The 23,614-nt window shown below is 43.1% G+C and overlaps 1 protein-coding gene across 1 annotated transcript in view; it reads left to right on the top strand.

The window, feature by feature from the left end:
• LOC138489153 (ras-related GTP-binding protein A) overlaps window positions 1–22,709 on the top strand; it is a 242,202-nt gene extending 219,493 nt beyond the window's left edge. Inside the window, exons 9-10 of the mRNA XM_069616808.1 lie at window positions 9,736–9,851; window positions 22,204–22,709. Coding sequence (XP_069472909.1) covers window positions 9,736–9,851; window positions 22,204–22,301 — 214 coding nt within the window. The 3' untranslated portion in view covers window positions 22,302–22,709. The remainder of the gene's footprint in view (window positions 1–9,735; window positions 9,852–22,203) is intronic.
• The last annotated feature ends 905 nt before the right edge of the window (window positions 22,710–23,614 follow it).

Below are 23,614 nucleotides of genomic sequence, written 5' to 3'. Positions count from 1 at the left end.
AGAAGCTGGATTATATACTTCTTAAAGGTATACTGGGTATAACTAGCTGTTAGGTAAACGATAATTATGTGCCAATAGGTCAGTTACTTACCTTGAAATACACTGTGTGTTTCTTAACGTGTAATTGGGTTTAGCTTTCCTTCAATCGCTTAGTGCATTCTAAAAGAGTTGAGTGTTCATACGTATCCTTGAGTTTCTTAAGGCCCCTCCAGAAAGTATGAGTTGATTTACTAGCTCTGAAATGAGTTCTAAAAAGTAATGTTGCACGGAGTATACTTGTAAAAGGGTTGTTTATTATGTGATTTCATAACTGAGTGTCACCTCATGACTGGCAGGGTCAACTACCCTATGAAATACTGATTGTATACTAGCGTTATATAGAACCAGGTCCTACTTCACAAGACTAGTATATTACTATCCTGAATGTGTAACCTTAGGTTTGACTCGCATTGGCTTACTTCTTGCTCCTCTAAATCAGGTTATACCTTTGGTTTGCTTACCATAGGTATTGAGTTGGTTTTTATTAATGTGTTTCTATGATATAGTACTTACTTATCCAAGAATTCTCTTGGTTTACTTGTATTTAAATAAACCCTTTATTTTACAATAGTGTTTGTGTTTCTTTTGACAATATGTATGCTACCATTTCTTTGTGCCAAGCTACAGCCATCTCTCCTTCTTAAGATCAGTCTGGCTGCTCTGTCAAGGCTACCAAATGTTCTCAGGAGGTACAGCCTATACTAAAAGTGGATTTATGTACTGCCTCGGCTGTATGGTTTTAGGAAGCTCTTAGTTGGACTTTAGAAAAATGGTCCTGACACGTCTTACTTAACTTGGAAATGTATTCCACACTTCTGAAAAGTATCATTGGTAAACTGCTTATTCCTGTATTAGAAATAGTTATAGTTTATATACCATTTGGGATTTAATTACCTTGAATAGCTGGTGCCATTCTTAAAGGTGTAACATAGGGTGGTCCTTACCATGAATTGGTTTAGTGCACTTCTAAAGTAGTTCACTGGGTTCTTACTTGTCCAGGAGTAGCTAACTGCCCCTCTGAAAAGTATGGGTTTTTACTATCGCTGTGTTCTGAAAAGTTACTTGTGTTGCAAGGTGTATATACTTGTAACAGTGTTGGTCTAACTAGGTGATTCTTGAAACTGAATAACACTGTAGGTTATGACTAATGGGGTCTGCTGCCCTTGAATTAATCTTTACGGCTTGGTTTATATTTCCAGCCTTTTTTTTAAAATTTTTATTAAAAAAAATGTCATGTATCTAAAAAATCATTAAATTACACAATTGTTTTTTTATTTTATTTTTTATTTTTTATTTATCATTATCGCATCAATTAGTTTCCAAGAAAACTTTAAATGCGTACTTTAAACAAGATTTCCTTACAACAGAAAGGGAAAAAACGTAAAAAAATTACATCGATTGTATGTATATACAGAGGGAAGAAGTAGTACGCGTAAAGAGGGAAGAAAGAAAAAAACAAGAAAAAGAAGAAACAAAGTATGGCTAGATATCCAATTTTGTGAATATTTCTCTCACAAAGTTCAACAATGCCAGGGTCCTGGATACTTTTTCTCCCCTTCTTAAGATTGACCACCTGTCTTGCAGGGATAGAGTGGTTAGATTTGGGAAGTGCAACCCTAACCATTTTTCTCTGGGCCTAGATAGAATAACGCAGCTCAACACCAGATGTTGTAGGGTTTCAGTCTCCAGCCCACAGTAACGGCACAGCAAACTAGGTTGCATCTCCTTTTAATTTCTTCTCCCTAGGACTTCACTGGTGTGAAGGAGGTTTAGTCGAAATTTTAAGAATCGATCCCTTTCCATGCTTGAAGGAAATTTGTCGAGATACGGGTGCACAGTGCCTCTTTGATAGTGCTCGTCCTTGCCCTGGGTTATTGATGGGAAGGCACCAAGTCTGTCCAAGGTGACTATCCAATCCCAGTCCAGTAGTCGTCTCTTTACCGTGTGTGGATTTAGCACAAGGTTTTCAGGTTCCAGGGCTATATGGTTCAAAATATCTGTACAGATAGACTGCCACTTAGATAGAGCCGGGATCAGTTTTCTTGCCATAGCTTCATTAATGGCCAGGAAACCACTTCTTTCCTGTGGATGCAAACATTTGTCAAGGAGTGTCAATGATTTCCAAACCATAGATACATAAAGTGAAGATAAGCCCAGTTCTTTGCGGACACATTCGATTGGGATCGATGCCGGTGGGCCCAATGCTCTTTTCCAAAACAGACCTTCCAACAGTCTCCAGACCTCTTGATTCAGAAAAAAGTTTGCCTCTGCCGCGTAGGTGAAGATGGGCGAGACTTTCAGTTTGTAGAACACAATCGGAGGTCGGAGGGAGAAGGAACAGTATCGCCGTTTAATTAACAGGGCTTGAGAAGCTAAGTTAGTAACTTTACTTCTGAGTCTTTCGATACCAGGACCGTCTTGGATACTGTTATTTAAAGATACTCCTAGGTAAACCATGGTTGAGACCACTGGTATCACTTCCCCCGACAAAAACCACCTGAGATTTTTAACGGCCATATTGGAACCTAGCCTCGGGATCTGTGACTTCTTTGGGTTTATTCGGAGGCCGTTACCTTGGATATATAACTCAAGTGCCTTTAGTTGGCGCTGAAGTCCCACCGCAGTTTGGTCTAATAGCAGGAGGTCGTCCGCAAACAATAACCTTCCCACAGGGGTCCCCGCAATCTTAGGGGGGAAACATCTCACTGCTTCGAAGGCTTCCTGCATGTCAGATATGAAGAGACAAAATACCGCTGGGGCCAACCTACAGCCCTGTTTCAGCCCGTTCATAGCCATCACACTATTTGAAAGGTTGCCCTGTCTGTCCAACCTTACTTTAAGGGTTGTCCCAGTATGCAGTGCTTCCAAGGGTTCTCTTAGGTTGTTCGGACAACCCCATTTCCTCAATTTTTGCCAAAAAATACAACGGTCGACAGAGTCGAACGCCTGTTCCAAGTCTATGGACGCAATGTAGATGTTTTTGTATCTTTTCTCCTTAACCAGGCATTTTAATATGTTTATAATAAGAACATTTAGGTATTTCCCTATGCCCTTGCGAAACCATGATTGCCAGTGGTCCAAATGATTTGTCGACCAACTCCAGTCGTTTAGATGTTTCAATAGTAACGCTGCAAAGATTTTTTTCCACGACGTCCAAGAGAGCAATTGGTCTGTAGTTCGTGGGCACAGACCTATCTCCCTTTTTAAAAATCTGCACAATTATGGACGTCGTCCATGATCTGGGTAGCTTTTTTAGTCTCAGTATATCGTTGAACAATAATTGCATAAAAGAGGCCCATTTTTCCGGGTCTTTTTTAAGGATCTCGTTGGTAAGGCCGTCCGGACCGGCAGCTCTTGAAGATTTTGATTTTTTGATTAGGTCTAGGATGCCTTGTTTTCCAAAGTCGATGGCCCAGGCTTCATCGGCAGATAGAGGTGTTTGTGGACCACTTTTTAACACCTTAGAGTAAAGATTACAAAAGTGGGTTTCCCATACTGTTGCTGCTATGGGATTCACCATTTTGGAGTCCGGAGGGGTGTTTATTTCGTTGAACAATTTCCAAATACTTGAGATATTTTTAGTTGATAGCAGTTTTAGCATTGACTCGCTGTCTTGTTGCACCAGTTGATGTTTATGTTGCGTGATCCAATTCCTGTAGTTTCTGGATTTTTTTATACGGGAGTAGGTTGACTGGTGCACTAGTTTTAAGAAATTGCCTCCTGGCTTTCCTTACAGCTTTTTTTTTTTGTCGCTACTTGGTGGTCGTAAGTATGCCGAGTAATTTGGTGACTACCCCTGGTATCCACCTTTGTTCGAAAAGTTTTCAGTACTTCAGCGTATTCGATCAATTTCGAACCTTTGACTTTACTTAGAGAATCCAACGCCAGGCTCATCTCTTTTCTTCCCATGCGAAGTCTGTTCCCCCCTGGAGTTATCTCTAGGGGCTGATATGGTAGATGTTTAGCTGGTATAAGGAAGGATTTATCCCAAGTCTCAATTGCGAGTTCCAAAATGTTGTGGTCACTCTGGGTCGTAGAGACCACTTTCATTGATGTTAGGTTTCCGTAGAGAGTTTCTGATACAAAGATGTAGTCCAGCGTACTCATTTGGTTTGCCCGTTTCCAGGTCGGTGCGGCCAGTTGGTCACCCAACAAGTTCCCGTTGACCATATGGATGTTCCTAGCTATGAGTTCCTTTTCCATATTTACACCTCTTATGTTTTTAGAGGCGGACAAGGGCACAACCTCAATCTTCTTCTGATTCTTGTCGAAGCATTCCATATTGAAATCGCCACATAGAAGGATTTCAAGTTTCGGGCACTCAGTTCTTGCGTCATCTATAGCTCTCATGAGAACTTCCATGAATTTGTCTTCTGCTCGTGCCTTTGGGCCCCAGTATACATTGCATATTAGGAGCTGCCGGTCTTGGGTTCGTTGTGAAGACTTTGTCGTTGATGAGATCCTGGTAAGTTGGATCCACGGATTCCTATTAGTAGATGAGAGCACATTTAAGCCACTGGTGCGCTTGACCCCTACCAGGAGACCTGCACTCGGTCTCCCTTTCAAGCCCTTTGTTGCTGGGTTTAAGATTAACTCGAAACTGTCCAAGAGAGGGAGATCACATAGCCAGGTCTCCTGTAAGCAGAAGACATCATAAGTTGACAAATGTACTAATGAATTTCCAAGGAGGTGCGAGTGTCCCCTTGTGTTCCAACTCATAATTTTTAGCCCTTTTGACACAAAGTTGAGTTGGGCACTCCAGGGGCACTGATGGCATTATGATTTGATAGATAAAGCCCCTGCTAGCCAACTCCAGTCCTCTGAGCTGTTCTCCAGGGTCAGTCCGGCTTTGTCTGATAGGGTGCACACTTGATCTTTTTTATTAGCCCCCTTTCGTAGGCCCCTGTTGCTGTTGCCAGTTTTCGCCAGCTGTTCCTTTTTGAGATCGGTAGAGGGCTTAGAGGAGTTGTTTAGTGTGTATTTCAGATCTTTAGGACTGGCACATTCTAGACTAGACCCCTCCTCCAACTCTTTTAGCACAAACCCACATAAATTGAGTTTGGGACCCAACCCCAAAAGTGAGGTTTTGATGATTCGGTCTCCTGTGTGAAGAATCACACTGTCATGACGCTGTTCGTTGTGAAATTCAATCCAGTCTGTCCCTAGATTTTAGGAGATCAGGGTTGTCCAAGGAATGCAGGAGTCTCATGACGTTAGCTCGGTTCATAATCGGGTTGTCTTCATAACCCAGTGTTCTTTCCAGTAGCAGTCTATAATGTGGGGGGGCATTGAGTGTCTCAGACCCTTTGTACGCAGTCTGGTTGGAAAGTCCTGATGCTGGCTTCATCTCTATATTTTCCGCCCATGCAACTGTTCTTCTGATCCCCTTTGTCGTGTCCATACAAGCTCCTTTATGGATGTTAACTTCCGAAAGTTTCAGGACCGAGAGGTTCCTCCTGTCTTCCAGTGTTACAAAATCCATGGTGCTAGGTGTCTGAGGTACCATGCAGCCTTGTTCCAGGGACTCTACCTTGTCTTCTCTCCCAGTGAACACTCTTGATTTCCACTTGAACTTTTTAACTAAGTCCGCTTTCGGGACCGACAACGTTGGTGGTAAGTGCTTTTTGAAGGTTACTTGTCGCTCACCCCGTTCGTTAAACTGACCCTCCATCGCCCCTTTGTATTCAACGCCACTACTTTTGTTTTGTACTTCGGAGTCTTCGTCCTCAGTTCCACTTTCTGTGTCGGATAGATTTGTTCCCGACTTCTCCTCCCATGAAGAGTTCATATCGGAGTAAACAGATAAGCCCATAAGGGAAATGTCTATTTTTTCGTTCACCCTCTCGCTAACCAGCGAGCGACGATACTTGTCTGGACTCACATTGTGTGAGGAGACAGAGGAATCACTGGGTTTCTTTGCTGGTCTTTCGTAGGTCGGAAGTTTCGAGGGGAGAGACAGATTCCTAGGAAGAGTTAGACCACTTACGATTTTAGATTTCACTAAAGGTTTCCTTGTAATTAAAGACCCCTGTCCTATAGGTTTTTCTGGCAACGTAGGGGTCTTCCCGTAGTTTCTTTCTCCTTTCTTGTTTACTTTGAGTTGACCTCTGTCTGCAGGGGAGAGGCCTGTTTTAGGTTTCCTAAAGAGGTCGAACAATTTAGTGGTATCCGATGGTGCCGAAGCCTTGGATGAGTCCGCTGTCGCCAGCGGCAGGGTGTTTGTTGCGGTGGAGGTCACTGGACGACCTACTTTAGGGGCAGGACCATTTTCCTTTGTTGTTGGGACAATTGCCCACACGTTATTGTCTGTGTTGGTGGAAGCGTCCGTAGATTTTAGTTGAGAGGACTACAGGAGGACTCTTGTGGGACGGTACCACCTGAAGTTTTGTAGTTTGGGCCAGAATGTCAAGGTCCGTCACATGGCTCCCCGCTCCCCCTTGGAGAACACTTAGCCTTTCTGATCTCCTTGTTTCTTTTTCCTTGATTATCGGCTCGATGATACTTTTCAAAATTTCAGTTGTGTGTTCGTCGTTTGTTTCCAGTTTCGACTGGATTGCTGTAACAAAACCTTCAATGAAAATCATTTTGGAATACAGCATGGCAATTGTTGAGTGGTCCCGCAGCTGATCATTTTGCGACTCTGAGTTTCATAAAAGGAGCCATTACAAGGGCAAAAGCTGTGACCATTCCGGGGTCAATTTGCGGGTCCTTTTTAGGCGTATCCTCTGTTTGGGTAGATGCCAGGACAGACAGAAGATCCTCGTCTGTAGGTGAAGGTTGTCTTCTTTGCCGTTTGCTCGGAAATGGGGCTTGCTGGGGGAAGACTCCTTTGTGGAATCTTTGGGAGTGACCCCCCGATACAAATTTGTTTACTGGGGCAAGTTGCCACCCTCTTGTGTTGAGAGGTACACCCTTGTGCTCCGGGGCTGTGGTGTTTAGCCCCCAAATGTCGGTTTGATGGTAACTAAACCGTGACGTAGGAAGGTCATGGTAACGGTCTTGGGGAGTCTCCTTGTTTTGCGGGTCTACACTCGAATGGTCCGGGCAGATTACGGTGTTCGCCAGAGATTTTTCGAATGGTTTCCAACCTTTGTCTTGTCCTTGTGCATAAAGCTGGCCTCCCTTCGATCCGTTTAAAGAGCCAAAGACGAAGGGGTTCACGTCTAGAGGAGGTGTTAACCTCAGGGAACCCCTAGCGTCATCAGGGACTGAACCCAAGTCTTTTAGTGCATGCGGGATTACATTTGTGGAGGTCGGGTTTGGCGAGGGTACCCGCAGTGAATCCTTAGGGGACCGACCTGACACTGGGTCCCTACTACATCCCGTTTCTTCCGTGGCCACTGCGATGTTTACGGTTGAGTAGATTCCATTTTCTTTTGATGGACTCGTAGTTTGTAAAATTGGTGAAGTATGTAGGGGGTGATGGAGGTGTGGATGAGTGATTTCTCTTCCCCTTCCGCTCAAACCATTCCCCTCCCCTTCTCCCGTAGTCAGTTGCAAAATGTTTTCATGTGAACTTGTGGTACTTATAATGGCTACTTCGGGGTATAGGTCCGCCGTAGACCTAAGTATTGGAAGTTTAGAGGCCGGAGAGCCGACCATTGTCCGCAGATGATAGTTATTCCGAGCGGACTAGTTGGAGTTTCAGAGGACTTCCGGTACCAAAAGCCACAAGCCTTTTATTCAGTGGTGCTGTGAACCCCTATAGTACTCTTCCGTGCTAGTAGACACTGCAAGGAATAGAACCAATATATGTGATTCGCAATGTTATCCTCTTACCTTCCTACAGCTGACTGCCAGGGACTGCGCTTGGACACTCTATGGAAGTGTGCAGAGTGTTAGCTGAGGGCCGTGAGTAAGCCGCCTTCCTTTGGCGGGGACCGATCTTGCCGATGCACCCCACTGCGCACAACAGCCGCACAACAGCCGGTGGGCTTGACTCCTGTCGGGCTTAACGCCGCAAGGGTGGCTGCCTCTCCTTGAAATACGGCGATGGATCACGTGATCAGTCACGTGTCAGGCCGCCTCCTCCAGGAAGCGGATCCCAGCAAGAGCAGGAGCCCTCCTCGCTCACTTGCTCGCAGTGCCGGTAAGGATGAAAGAATGTTAGAAGTTTGAAACACGCCGCTTCTCCAGAATACACACAATTACACAATAATTGCCACGTAGCTCACTCTTTCTCTCATTCACACTCATACTTTCTTCATCACACAGTCTAAATTGGTTAAACACATAAAGTAACAGTAATACATTTGTCACTTTTCTGTTCTTATAAAATGATATGCTATTAGAGTCCCTTCGTTAGTTCTAGATGACAATATCTGTATGCTGTTGTTCTCACAGATCTTCACGTACATCCTTATACTAAGAGTGCAGTTTCTGTATTGCCTCGAGTAGTTTTATGAAGCCCTTAGTTGGACTTTAGGAACATTGTCCTAACAGTTTGTCTTCCCTTGCTTGTCAGGTGTGTTAGCCTTCCCCCTTGGGTTAGTGGTTGTAGAATCCCAAACATAGGGTGGTACAGAATCTGCCTTAATACGATACTTAAAAGAATTACGGTGGTACCCCAATAGCTACCAATTAGGTGATCTGGTTTGCACCATTGGTGAATCCAAAACTAAGCAGCTGCCTCCACCCTAGTCCCTAAAACCAATGTAGGCTGATGTAATCACAGTAGGACACAAATGGTTATAGGTAACCCAGGACCATATTCTAAAAAAGAGCCAAAAGGAGTTGCAATGACAGGAACCTCTAATGACCAAACTTAGGTCTGTGTTCCGAAAATAAAAATGGGGGTGGGAGGGGAGTTAAGTGAACCTATAAAGTGGCTCTAGAATTCCCGAAAATAAACATTGGGGGCCATTATGACCCTGGCGGTAGCCTAGCCTGTAATACAGACACGGCTGCCGCCGGTATCCTTTTTTTTTCTTTTTTTTTTCTTTTCCCGGTGCAGAGGAATGGCCAATTACCGGGTCAATACGGCCTTGCCGGACCCGGTAATCGCCCATTCCCGGGTGCCGGAAATTATTCTTCCCCATTCCCAGCTCCATAGGTCTCAGTGGGAATGGGGAAGCCGAATGCACCATCCGACATGCTCTGCGGGCGGGTGCCGTTCCGCCCGCCTGGAGAACTCGTAGTTTGCCGGTCCGGGAACTAGGGGAACTACGGTACTGGCAAGCTTACCGGTACCGGCAAGCTTACCAGTACCGTAGTTCCCAGACCGGCAAACTTAAGAGGCCCATTGTCTCAACAATGACGATTAGGTCTTTTTTATATTCCAGAGATGTCTCTCAAAGGTTTAGACAATTGCTATTTTATGTACCCTGTGAATGTGTTCATCTTCTTTGACTGCTCCAGAAATAGGGCACCCTACAGTAACTTAAAAGAAAACATCTGATTGAAGCTTTGCTGATCTTTATTTCAATACCAGATTCTGTTGGGTGGTATTGTATGTAGATGTTATATGTAAAGCGTTTTGGTGAAAGCGCTATATAAATAACGCATCATTATCATTATATTTGTTTTAATTAACTCATAAAATGTCTTTTAAAGTAAATGCAAATAACTACCAGATAGGTTAGTCTTTTTATCTTCCTTTGCTCAATGTCCAAAAAGGGTCCTTCACAGTTCAACACTAAGGCAGGGCTTCCATGGTATTGCCCCCTTCTAATGCACTGTAATACATTTTCTCGACAGTAAATTGGCGGCTTCTTTCCAGAGCATGGAAGTCAGGAACTCCAACTTTGCTGCTTTCATCGATATCTTTACATCGAACACCTATGTGATGGTCATCATGTCAGACCCCTCAATCCGTAAGTATGGCCAGGAAAACGTTACATGTTCCTTCTGCTTGTCTATTAGGAACGATTTCTCTTTAGCCAACTTTCTCTCTATTTCGCGGACCTCCAAACATTTTGCTTTTGAACCTGTCCTGACTTTTTACAAGGAAGTGAAGCCTTCAGCTTCACTCCCCCTGGCCTTCTGCTCATTTGGTCATGGGGAAACCACATCAGTCCATCATACTATCAGTACTGGGAAACAGTCTCCCTTTTGTCTTTTTATCATTTTACCTTTTTTGGTAACTGTGCACACAGCATGAGGTGAGGTGGGGTTACTTTTGTATCACCTTTAGTCTTTTAAATTTGGGATTTCTGGTTACTTTTATATATGCCTAAAGACAAGGTGGTGGCAGCAGATACATTTTTACCATTTTTGCATTATTTTTAGTGTGCATGTTTGTGTTCACCGTGCATTGCTACGAAACATGGGTAGTGCTCTAAGATGGGCATGCCGTGAGCTTTTTTGCTTGTCTTTTGGCCATATTGTTTTTTCCCTTCTTCCTGCCTACGCAGATCAGGAAATCCCATATAGGACTTTCCCTAGAAGAAGCTATCCTCTTGAGGTGTTTGCATGAATGAGCCTGCCTCAAATTATAATGAACCCATCTGTTTCCAATTACAAATGTAGCTCTAGCTGAGTTGAACACAAGTAACTTGGATGCACAGTTGCGAGCAGAGATCATCTCGCCAGTTGTCTATAATCTGTTTGTCACTACCGAGCATTAAAATCATGAACTAGACCGTGGGGGTGCGTCCCCCTTGTTGGATGAATTAATTTGTCAGTTGAATGGCATCTGCCAATTCCTCGGACAGCTGTGCATAATAGCTTGCTGTAGCACATGGCTTTTAAGAATAACATGCAAATTTAACTTTTCCAAAACCTCAGTTGTACTTATTAATCCCACTAGGAAACCCCTTGATGTGATTGTTTGCATAGCTGCGCTATAAAACTGTATTAATGCCTTCAAGATTAGCAATCCTATTAATAGTTTTTCTTAGTGTTGGGCAGAATTGTCACTTTCTGTGCTAATTCTCTTTAACCTTGGAGACCCCCAGCCCTTTGCTGGAATCTGGGACCTTTTTTATTTTAACCTCCTGAGTGAGTGGGTGTTTTGCCACTCACTCATGTCTTTTCACTCTAAGATGTTGTGTCCCTTATGTTTTAATGGAGTCTGGTAAACTCCATAAGCATCTGTTTTTTATATAGTGACGCACAGCACCCTTGGACTCTCCAAATGTTCAAATATATTAATATAAAGGAATAGTAGGACAACTTTTGTCTTACTTACTTAACTTTTTTCTTTGTGAGTCCAGTACACACCACCTTGTGTTAACTTTTTGTTACACTAACTAACTTGAATGGCAGATGGCAGTGGATTCTTTTTTACTACCTTTGTGCCATGTATCTGCAGGCTGATTTCTCAGTTACAGCACAGCACCCAAGGGTGTCTATTTTACCAAAATGGCCCCAGTCTTCTTTTTTCGTCAGTTCTCATTTGTTAGTTTTTTCTGAGCTTTTTTTTTTTTTGGATCAGGTTTGAGTCCATTGTGTGTTTTGCCTTTGGTCGTCTTCAGCCCTGAACCCCGCCCAGGCTCCAGTGTGTCTGGGAATGCAGGAAGTGAAGGTGGGTGGCTGTCCTAGAGAAAAAAAACACCCCACACCCTTGTGATTAACAGCCTAGTGCTGTGAATGAAGAGGATTTTGCATATAAGACGAGGTTTTTGAGACTACAGGCAGAGCCGACCACTGGAACATCAAAGCCAAAGACGACGCAGATAGGCACCAGCAGCACCATCCAGGACCGGGAAAAGCACTGGTGAAGCCTTGCAGCTCTGCTGACCCCTTTTTCCAATCGACTGGGAAGCTCTGTCAAGGTCAAGTTCCTCCCGTTAGGCTGGTGGGACCAACTAGCCTCAAGACCTGCTTCGTTCTGGGCCAACCGCTTTGACCTTCCTGGGCTGCAATTTCCCAATACCCGGGGTACCTGGACCACCGACGAGTGTAACGTCTTCCCGAGATCGAATCCAGACAAAACTTTGTGGGCATCTCCAAGGACCTCCAGAAGCAGGAATTCCTCGTCCAGAGTCCAGGACCGAGGGATCAAGGAAACTCCAAGCTATTTGTTTCTCTTTCGTGCTGAAAAAAAGACACCAACATCACAGAGCCGCTGAAACGAGTGGAATCCATTGCTGCAGAGTCCCTCTCGAGAGTGCTGCTGCAGAAGCCTGCCAGACGACCTTCCTTTCGTCACCACGACCAAGGTCCAGGAACAAGGGTCTGCATCAAGAAGGAAGCCAGCTGGAACATCTGCTTCAATTCTAAGGTACTGTGGGACTTTGGGTTTGACCACCTTTAGCCGAATGTAGTGCTTCCTAGCTTGGGGAGTGCTCCTTTCTATCCTCTTGAATTACTGCAATTCACTTGTGCAGGCCTAACAGCTTCTGCACCTCAGGCTCTCTTGAGCTCCTGGATTTTTCTTGAACAAACTGATTGTTCAACTAACTTTTTCTAAGAAGATTGCATCAGATCTAGAACTGTCCTATTGACTTTGGCTGTCCTAGCTCCCTAATGCCATCCATTCTGCACCCTACTTGCTTTGCCAGTTCTTGTCCCCTATAACGGTTGTAATTGTTTGCCACTCCTATTGCTGGGGAAAAGACTTCCTACATCCCTTTTTATTTTTGAAAGGTTTTTGTTGATTTTTTTTTTTCAACCACAGCATAACCACAATCTTAGTACATGTCATATCGATATGTTCCGATTAAGTCAATGTGCTCCCCCTCCCACCAACACCCCCCTACCCCAGCCTATTCCACCTTTTTAATCTTACTACTACTGCACTCTTTACTCCTCAATTTTAACTATTCTACCAATTGTCGTGACTTTTGTCCCCTTATGATTCTCTATAGACTTCCTACATCCCTCTGGGAGAAAAGACTATTGTTGCAGTGCTACAGTGTTCTATTGTACTCTTAAACTTTTCCCTCCAAACTCAATAATGTATGGTGAACCATAAGTGCTACTACTGACCTTAACTGATGTCACTCTGTGTGCTGGAAATGTTTTAGTACAAAAAGAATGTACTTACCTGCATTATTGCTACTTGAATAACTTGATTCTGAAATTCTACTTGAAGTTACTATTAGTTGCTGCATAACCTAGTGTGATTATTATTTTGCTTTGTGTATATATAAATAATTTTAATGTAACTTTTAAGGGTGTAAGTGTTTACTTGAATACTTGTGATTACTGATTTCATTGTACTGCTCTACATCTCCCAGTACCCCTTCTAAGATGAGCCTGGCTGCTCAGCCACTCTACCGGCTTGTGTAGTACAGGCCTATGTTAAAAGATAGGTCACTAATACCAAGCAGATACGTTTTGTTAAGTACTGCACCTGTTGGACTCTACAAAATCTTATCTAACAACCTTCTCAACAGCATATTGCCCAAGATGCACCAGGAAGCAGTCACAATGATCCTGGTGGCACCTTTGTGCACCAGGCAGCCATGGTTCTCCCAGCTTATGAGGATGTCATTCTCCCCTCCACCACCAGAAAACTGCCATGCCCATACAACATGCTATCGCAAAACCAAGGGGAAACGCTGCACCTGTGCCCCCAGATACTCAACTTTGAAGTTTGGCTCCTGAAGTCATAGTTTGGACACCTCCAATTCCCTCTGAGATGTCTGGACATACTCTGGGAAGCAAGAAACCCCAACACCATGCATTACTATTCCAATAAGTGGAACCACTTTGTTATCTGATGTAATGGTAAGAACGTAAATCCCATTTGCTCCCCCAAAGATATTGTCCTGTACCTATGTTAGGTAAGAATAGGTGCAGTGCAACTGGTGTGGGACTACACAAGACTTATCTCTTGATATTAGTTAACCCACCTTGTAATATAGGCCTGTACTACACAAGTTGGTAGTGTGACTGAGCAGCCATCTTATCTTAAAAGGGGTAATGTGAGTTTTAGAGCTGTACATTGAAATCAGTAAATACAAGTATCCAATGAAACACTTAAAGTTATATAATTTGTTAATTTTGACACAAAGATAGTTCAAACATTCTTTTAAAAAAGCAGTAATTAGCTGTAACCTTAATCCCAAGGTGGGATTCAATTCGAAAAGTGAACAATAAAGCAGGTGAGTAATTCATTCATATATTACACATGTTCCAGCACCCGGAGGTGACGTCATTTGAGGTCAGTATAGCATTTATATAGTATCTTTGCAATATTGAGTGTTTCAGGGAACGAAAGGTTAGAGTTAGAGCTGAACGGGCTGAGAGGTTATAAGAGCAGTAAGATTCTGTCCCACGTATGTCTTATAGCCTGGTTCTGTTTGCTTCTGGAGAACCAATCTCTAACTGTTATGGTTGGGTTGTTTTCTTTCTCTAAGCCTACTCTTGCGTGGTCCCTTCAGGGTCTCCTCTGTCGCACTCTTTCAATATCTATATCAAACTCTTAAGGCAATCTTTAGTACACACAATCTTTATCGCTCATATGCGAAGGGATTTTTCTGTCTACAGGTCATGCCTGGTGCTGAATTTGTATTTTGTATTTTATTTATTTGTATAGCGCACCAGGCTCGAGGGCAACAGGGTCGCCTATCTTAAACAGCAGGTACAGAAGTGTCAGGTTGCAGTAATAATTAGTTGTTCATTTGACTTACATAATCAAAAACAGAAGGATACCAGACTCCAAATTGTGATGAATCCTGTGGAGTCCTTACAAAACCCTACCTAAAGTCTCCTCCCAGGTGGCCGGGCAAGGCATCCGCTACCTGATTCTAACCCTGGGGGTGGTATTAGCCAGGAGGATCACCAGGGAGGAGAAGGTCCCCAGGGGAATGGGAGTACTCCGTTCGGAGAGTCACAGTATTGTCTTCCTCAGGAGGAAGAGTCAGAAATGCCGGAATATGTAATGGCTTGCTGTTGGAGAGAGCTTTTCTTTCCCAAAGGCAACTATCCTGACGGTGGTCATAAGGCGCCAAAACCACAAAGGGCCACTGAAATGAGTGGAATCTATTGCTGCAGAGTCCCTCTCGTGAGTGCTGCCTCAGAAGCCTGCCAGACGTCCTTCCTTTCGTCACCACGACCAAGGTCTAGGAACAAGGATCTGCATCAAGAAGGAAGCCAGCTGGAACAGCTTCAGGTATGTCAGTAGGGGAGGGGGAGAGAGAGAAAGCAGAGGAGAAAAGGAAGTTTTGGAGCTGCTTCCAGAACTTCAAGTGATCCGGCTCAAGTTTGAGGGGAGGCAGGGAGGCCATTCCAGTGGGAGGCACATGCAGAGGAGAGAGATCTACCCCCCCCCCCCCCCCACTCTCTGCCTGGAGAAGCACCTGACCCTTAGAGCGTTGGAGGCAGCTGAGTGAAGGGCTCGGGAAGAAATGTATTTTGGAAGAGTTGGATGCAATGCGGGCCCGGCCCCAAAAAGCTTAGTGGACGATGCAGAGGGTCTTGAATGTGATCTTTGCAGCCACTGGGAGCCAGTGTAGAGCCAGTGTAGAGTTTTCAGGGCTGGAAAGATACAGTCCTTGGGCTTGAGGCCAAGAATAAGTCTTGCAGTCCTGTTCTGGATTAGTTTAAGAGGGCGAGAGTAGAGGAAGGCAGATTGAGAAAGAGGCTGTTGCTGCTGTTTAGCCTAGAGAGATACAGAGCTCTGGAGACAATGAGCTTCTGGGGGAAAGTAAGAAAGGGTAGAGGAGGTGCAGGTAGTAGTGGGCCTTCTTGGCAAGGTCGGTGATGTGAGGAGAGAAGGAAAGAGTGGAGTTGAAGATGACGCCAAGGTTTTTTTTGCCTCCCAGAAAGGCGAAGGAAGAGGGCTTAAGGAGAGCGGCCAGAGAGGGAAAGTGGGAGCAGGGGTCCCAATGAGGAGGATCTGTCTTACTGGCATAATGTGTTTTTTGATAATCGGGCCATTTTCTTTAGAATACTTGCTCAAGGCCTGCAGCTCTGTTATAGGCTAATCTCAGTTTTGTCTTATAGCAAGGCATCATTTGCAAAAGCTAACCAAGCAATATCTTGTTGGCCTATCCGAGGTGGAAATTTATGGCACACCTCCAACGCATTCCCAACATCCACAACATAAAGGTTGTTTAGAGTGAGAGCCAACGGACGACCTTGCTTAAAGCCATAATTAGTTTCTATCATCTTAGACTGAACCCCCTCTTGGGTTAATCTTAACTGTACTGCGGTATCTGAATATAATACTTTAAGAAAATGGAGAATCATTGCATTAAGGTTCAATTTTTGGCCATGTGTTCATACTGACTCTGCAATGGCATTCACTTCTTTTTATCCTAAGTGCACTTGCGTTTTGTAGAAGTTCCAAAAAACATGGCAATTAAAGTTTCTAGGTGCATTGTGTAATAAAAACCATTGACTAGTGTTGTGGGATCCCTTGTAACATTTTACAGAATTTTCGTAAGACATTTTATAATTTCCTTATGGGCTTTTGTCGAGTTGTCGAGCATTCCGTTCACACTTTATATCGTCTTTCGACAGTTTTTTTTCAAATTTGCAATATTTATCATATACATGTCTTGTATCGAGTGTATATTTTCTTTGGAGTATCTCAATCTGTGATTTACCAGCTGCAAGAGAAGTTTCATATGTATCTATTTCAAGGCGCTTCTATTTCAAGGCACTTAGGATCATGATTCTTCAATAACTCTTTATGAAAGTTACATTTTTCTATATTCTTCTCGGACCAACAGATTTTATTCCCTGCATTATTAACATTGATATTAACAACCAGTTCGTATTTTTGCCATTAGTTATTTTCTAATGTAAATTGCAGTACATTATGGTCGCTCACAAAGGAATAATCCATAAATTACCAATAAATTCAAACACAAATCCAGCCGACACAATTTGACCAAGAAAAGCAGCAGATGACTTCTGTTCTTGTGCAGCTCTGCAGATCCTGGTGTTCATGGGCCTCAATCGTGGGGACAAGATGGAGAACTTCTGGGGACTCCTGCACTGCAATGGGACAGTTACCGACAGCAACCGGCTATCTTCAAACAAATGGCAATTCAGTCTTTCAACTTTTTGCGCCTACCGCAAACAGCACCACCATGGTTCCCGGATGTCGAGACTGACTTTCCTTGCAGCTGGGGTCCAGCACTCTGTTGAGGTGGCTCAGGCTAGGTCAGTCCTGCTTCCTGGGAGTCCGGAGGATCTTCCTGGAGCTCTTGGCCAGCTTAAAAGCAACGCACACAAACTGGTGTTCCTCTCCCTGGTAGTTTGGTTTCCAGCAGCAACTCTGCGGAAATTCAACCAGCTCCGAGAAGGATGTCGAGGTGGCTTACTTTGGAGTTGATTGGTCCCTCCAACTCAAAGGGAGAAGTCCTTGCAGAGGCTTATCTGTCGATACGAATTTGGAGTTTCAGGACAGCAGCAGGGCTTCACCGGGCAAACCAACGGTCCAGGAGTTGCAGCAGGCATCCTCTTCAAGTTCTTTTTCGGATTCCTTCGTCCAGTGGTCGAATCTGCCTTCCAAGCCAAAAAGCCTTGCCTTTTATGCAGGTTTCTCCCATTCATTCCAGCCTGGCTGTCAATCACCCAGCAGGGTGGCTGTCCTTGCCGGACAGCCAGCCGGCCAATCACCTAGGAGTGCATTCCTGTCTCCTAAGAGACTAAGCACAGGGAGTTTTGGGCACCTCCCTCACTTCCTGTCCACCCCAGACACCCTGGAGCCAGAGGCAGACTTCACTCATGAATTCCACCAAAGACGAAATGAACAAAGGGACCAAACCTGGTTTGGCATGCAGAGTAAATCTCAAGAAGGAACTTTCCACAAAGAAATGGCGAAAAATGACGACTGGGGCCATTTTGACAAAAATGGCACCCAAGGGTGCTTTACTGCAGCTGCGAACGCAGTCCGCGGTAAAGTCACACGACTGTATTAAAAGGTAAACCACTGCCACCAGCCATTTATCGAGGAAAGGGTAACATAAAAATGTTACATGAGAAGCTAGACCAAGGAGATACTAGATAACCCCTCCAGCATCTTATTGTAAGGTAGTGTGTGCTGGGTCTAGAAATTAAAAAGTGGAAGTAAAGTCACTGCTCTTTGAAATAGTAGTTATCCAAGAGAAAGGTAGTTAAACCTTTGGGGAAATCTGGAAGACTTCCCTGTAGCACTACACTGAAGGTGCTGTGTACTACAATGTAAAAAGATGCCTATGGCGTTTGTCAGACTCCAAAAACGAAAAGAAACACAGAAAACAAATGGAATTAAAAGTTCAAATTCCCAAAGTTCAGCAAAAGAGCTGGGGGTCTCTAAGGTAGAGAGGAATTAGCACATTTCTGAGACTCCTCCCTAAGTGTTTTCAAATAGACAGGGAAGCGCCACCAAGGACGACTTCCTCCCCCAATGTCCTGCGACTTTCCTGAGCTGCAGAACACTAATACCTGGAGTACCTGGACCATTATCGAGTGCATCGTCTTCCGAAGATTGAACCCGGCTGAAACTTTGCTGGCATCTGTGTGCACCTCCAGAGCGAAAATTCTTCACCAAAAATCCCCTCACCAGAGTCCAGGAGATAATCCAACCAGCGATATTAATTTCTTCTCGGTGCTGAGAAAACGGTGCCAAAACCACAAAGTGCCGCTGAAGTGAGTTGAATCCATTGCTGCCGACCCCTTCTCCCGAGTGCTGCCACAGAAGCCCACCAGAGGGCCCCCTCTTTTGTCACCACGACCAAGGAGCCGGAATCGGGGTCTGCAACGTTGCACCTAGAAGAAAGCCATCTACAATTTCTTCTTCACTTTCAAGGTATTGTGGGCCTTGTGCCATTTTCAGTGCTGCTTTGCTTGGGAGTGCTGATTTCCTCAATTGAGAGTTGACCTCAACTCCACTTTACAGGTCTTACAACTTGTGTGCTAACAGGAAGGCTCCCCTTGAGCTATTGTGTTTTCTTCATGAATCACCGACTGGTTTAACTTTTCATCTGAAGATATTCATCAGAACTGGTGCTGTCCTTTGACTTTGCTGATTTCCCAAAGGTCCGCTGGCTTGATCCTACTGGCTTTGGCAATGCTGGTTCCTCCATAGACCTTAACTGCACTTTTATTGTTAGGAAACAGAGTGCTTAAATCCCTCTGGGAGAATGTACTAACAGTTGCTAGTTGTGTTCTGTATAACCTTTATTTCCCTCCTTACTCAATTTTGCAAAGGTGATATAAGTGCGTTTACTGGGCTTAATTGACGTTACTCAGTGGCCTGGATATGAAATGTATGTGAAATGTTACTCACCTGCATTATTGTCCCTGCTATAATGTGATTCCATTTCTACATTGAATGTCGTTAGTTGCTGCATGTTAGATTTGCGTGTGTACCTTGTGTAGATATGAAGAAATATATTTTAATGGAACTTTGAGTAAGTGTTTTCTTGGGTCCTTGTATGAGCTGATTTCTTTGTACTGCTCTACAACTCACATAACTCCCTCCTAAGATAAATCTGACTGCTCAGCCACTCTTCCGACTTGTGTAGTAAAGGTCTATATTAAGAGTTGGGTCCCTAATACCAAGAGAAGTCTTGTGAAGTCCCACACCAGTTGGACCTTAGAAAAACCTACCTAACAGCTTGTCACTCTAAATATTCTCAAATCTACTTGGCTAAAGAATCCAAACATTACTCCATTCATTGTCTGTTTGTGCATACAAAGCAATTCTGGCTTCACATCCTCCTGGTTTACCTTACCAGACTGCCTTAAATTGGCCTGCTGAAGTGAAGACCACATCAACAAGGTGAATACATTCTCTACTGATGAGCTGTTTTTCAACTTTAAACCACCACAATAGCCTTATTTTTTGTCTTTTTTGTTTATTTGAGCAGGCAGATGCTTGTGCGTTTTTGTTGTCGTAGACCTCACATTCCCTCCATGGAAAGGGAGCTTCATGTGCTCTATCGAGAGGGAGTTCAAAGATTTATTGGTTACAGAGTAGACTGCAAGACCAACATGACGATGGTTTGGGATTTATTGTGGAGTCAGGCCAGTTGCCATGTGGTTAAGCCCATTGCACATAGGGTAAATGCATTCTTGAATACTATAGGTCAACAGGAGATCTAGTCTCACTTATCGGGACACATTTTGTGAAGGGCAAGGCCACTCAAGTGATATACTTGAAGACGTGCATGTTGTAACAGTATGCAGATCTTGGAACTGGTATACCCTCCACTCTTTCTGCAAGCTCCATTATCTGGCCCTTTCTTCCAGGCCAGAAGCTGGGTTTGGACTTCGTGCATTTTGAAATCTTTGTGGCTTCTTTGGCTGTTGCCACCCTCTTCATTTAGCAGAGCTTGGCATCTTTATGAGCAATCCTTCCTTGCTGAGAATTAGAAGTTTCTTTTCAAATACTTTTTTTTAATAGTACAAAAGTTAAAATTTAAACTTTGCACAATCTGGAATTTGGTATTTACCAATACGCAATAATAGTTTATGACAATCCTGAACAGATTCTAAAATGCATTACACCATCTTACTTTAGAAATATTCCTAATTCTAACATTCCACACATAGTGCTCAACCTAGGATCCTTGTCCGGTTTCTGAGACCGGTTTAAAGTATCAATTAAGTACCAATAATGGTGGCACTCTGCATGGATCCACATGACTATCCATTTGGGTTTTGAGCTGCTCTAGATGATGATATTCTCTGTGAAATAGTCCACATATGTGGAGTGACTTTATCTTGCTTTGATATGATACTGATATTGATAAATATAAAGTACACTCTGCAAACGGAATTATCTCTGGTATCTTAAATAAGACATTGTTACCACTCCGCCTTTCATCATTCCAAGGATGATTAAAGCAAAGTCGCCCCTATCCGGATTGTTACCTGTGATGTTAAATCCACATTACCGCTTTCTGGTTACAATACATAAATAGCGTCGTCCAGGGGACCTACCACTGCAGAGATACACAATAGCTGGTGAGAAAACTAATCATGGTGTACAAATAATGTGTTGCTTTGTCTTTCAAACATGCATAAAAATTATTGGTGAATTAACCTTTTACGAAACTCTGTCTTAATAAGTTGAGTGATGGAGTATTCCCTATTTTTCTCTTTGCTTTGACATGCTGCTGCTGTATAGAAATGCTAGGATAACTTGGATGTAATTATGCTTCTAAGTAGATTAGAATAATCGATTAACAATCTAACTAGGCCTCCATAGCATTGCATCTCTAGCACATCCCAGACACCTGACATATTTACCAAGTTAAACCAGGTGTTCTCTGGCAACCCAAATGCATTGGCGGGTTTCTAGGAGATGGAAGCCACTACATGCAGGGACAAATACGCCTGGTACAATGAAGGAAGTAAACTTGGACGATTTTGTAGATGAAGGCGGGGTAGACGCATGTAAAGTCAATCTGGTAAAAGTTAAATCAGCTATAAAATCCTGGTTTAGAGAGGTTTTGGATGCAGGTAAACCAAATCCTTGCCATCCCTGGTTACGTACATTGAGGCAAGACAATCTGACATGCCTGGGCCTGATCAGCACGTTTAACTCGCCTACAGGGAGAAGGCTATGAATTATGACGCGACAAAATTTGTTCCCACTCTTCAAAAGAACAAGTTGGTCTAGGTTTTCGTCAAAATGGTTGTATATGGGGCTTGAAGAACTGGCCAGCTTCCTCCTGATCTTCCCATTCTATCGTACAGAGAGGATTGAGTGGGTAAAGCCACACTTCCTGAAGTATAACATCGGATCTTGCAAGGAAGCTACAGCCTTACTGATGAACTGTGCTGAGCCTCAGTTCTTGCACAACCTGGTGAGGTTTATAGATGGGGCTCGGGGGAGGGCCTTAAATAAAAACGTCCGGTCACATGCCAAAGTCACTAAGAGTGGCTTTGCTAAACTAAATAAGCATTGGAATATTTGTTTTTTTAAGTGGAAGAATGTTCTGGTGACATTCTATTTTGTCGTTTTTTTAAAATTGTATTTTTTCCAATCAATGCTTGTTTTCAAATGAACCGATTTACATGTGGGCTGATTTGAATTAATTTCATTTGAATGTTAATAGAGTAATCCGAAAATACATTTTCTAATTGAATTGAAGTAGATTCTTAATTTACTGATTATAGTTTCTTCTATATCAAAGATATTCTATCCTATCCATATTGGATGTGATAACTGTATGCCCTTTGTTGTACAGCCCAGTTTCTTCTGGCTAGGTTTACAAGCATACATGTATAGCTCATCACGCTACATAGGCTGATTATGCTAGTCATTGTGAGCCTTAAAAAGACTCAGAATAACTTGTTAGCACTGCTCAAACATCTTGTTATTCCTTCTAGCTTCTGCTGCTACGCTAATCAACATCCGAAATGCCAGAAAACACTTTGAAAAGCTGGAGCGAGTGGATGGACCCAAGCACAGCCTCCTTATGCGTTGAAGATTGAGAACATTGCTTTCATTTTTTTGTCTGACTGTATGGAAAAGTTGGACCTCAGAATATGTACCATTGTGGGTATTTTTATATGGGATTTAAAAGAGTATTGCACACTTTACCACTATCTTTTTTTTAACATAAATTGAGAAAAAGTTGACTTGTTACAATGACTTGTGAACCCACGGTACCTCCACACCCTGTTTTCAGCAAATTGTATGGGGACAAAGCACAACCGACAAAGAATAGCTGAGGACTTGATGTGTAAGCCCGCCAAACCTCACCATGCCCACATTATGTCTTTGAAATATTTGTATTTTAATATAATTACATCATTGTACTTTAAAGTTATACTTTTCACATTGAATCTTGGTCTTATCGTCTATTCAATCATTGATAAAGCTATAATTAAGATCACTGCTGTTTGTTTTTATGGGCTCAGGGCTTCTATAGTTTGTTCACATTATTTTAGTCTTTACAGCAATGCAGATGATTATTCCTTGTTTTGTGTATCCTGTTGTCTATCAGAAGTGTTTTTCTTCAGAACAGTTTTTAGTTTCTCAACAAGTGCGTGCTTCCAATTCTTCTCCAAACGTGCGTTCTTTTAGCACCAATGTTGTTACGTTTATTCGATGAAGCAGACATGAGCATTTTGGCATTTCCTCATATCGTGACTACTTAATAGCACATTTGTGTAATTGATTGCCTGAGGCTTTGTAGTACTGTTCAAAAATGTATATACAAACCATTACGAAGTATGGCCATGTTTTAAAATGCATGAAATTAGTGTACAGGGAGGACAATCAAAAGCCCATTGGTAGGACAGTTTTTCTGAACTAAGGGCTTAGTAAAACCATACAAACGGTACACAACTGCACTCTTGGTATAAGGCTGTGCCACCTGAGTATATGGTAGCATAGACAGAGCAGTCCGGCACATCTTAGGAGGGAGAGAGTGCTCTATAAAGGTACAAATAACTTGTAGTATACCAAGGGTTCAACAGAAAGACAACCAGAAGTAGTATAAAAAAACAAATGTTAACAATAAATACAATTCGGCCAAGTTGAGTCTTGGGTTAAGTACTTTGTCATGGAGTCATAAACACATTATAAAAACAGAACCCAATGCTTTAAGGTACACAGACCAAAGCATAGAACATTTTCAGAAAAATAACCATATTTATAGGGAAGTCGGACCATATCAAATACATTTAGTATAGGACACACCTATTCATGGGTAGTAAATACTTTACAGTAAGTCAAGGGTAGTAGACCCTGTCAGTCATGCAATGACATTCAGTTAATAAATCACTTAGTAAG

This window comes from Ambystoma mexicanum, chromosome 9, assembly GCF_040938575.1.
Source record: "Ambystoma mexicanum isolate Mex_15411 chromosome 9, UKY_AmexF1_1, whole genome shotgun sequence".
Classification (NCBI taxonomy): Eukaryota; Metazoa; Chordata; class Amphibia; order Caudata; family Ambystomatidae; genus Ambystoma; species Ambystoma mexicanum.
The sequence above is the reverse complement of the archived record's forward strand: the minus strand, read 5'-3'. Positions and strand labels throughout refer to the sequence as shown.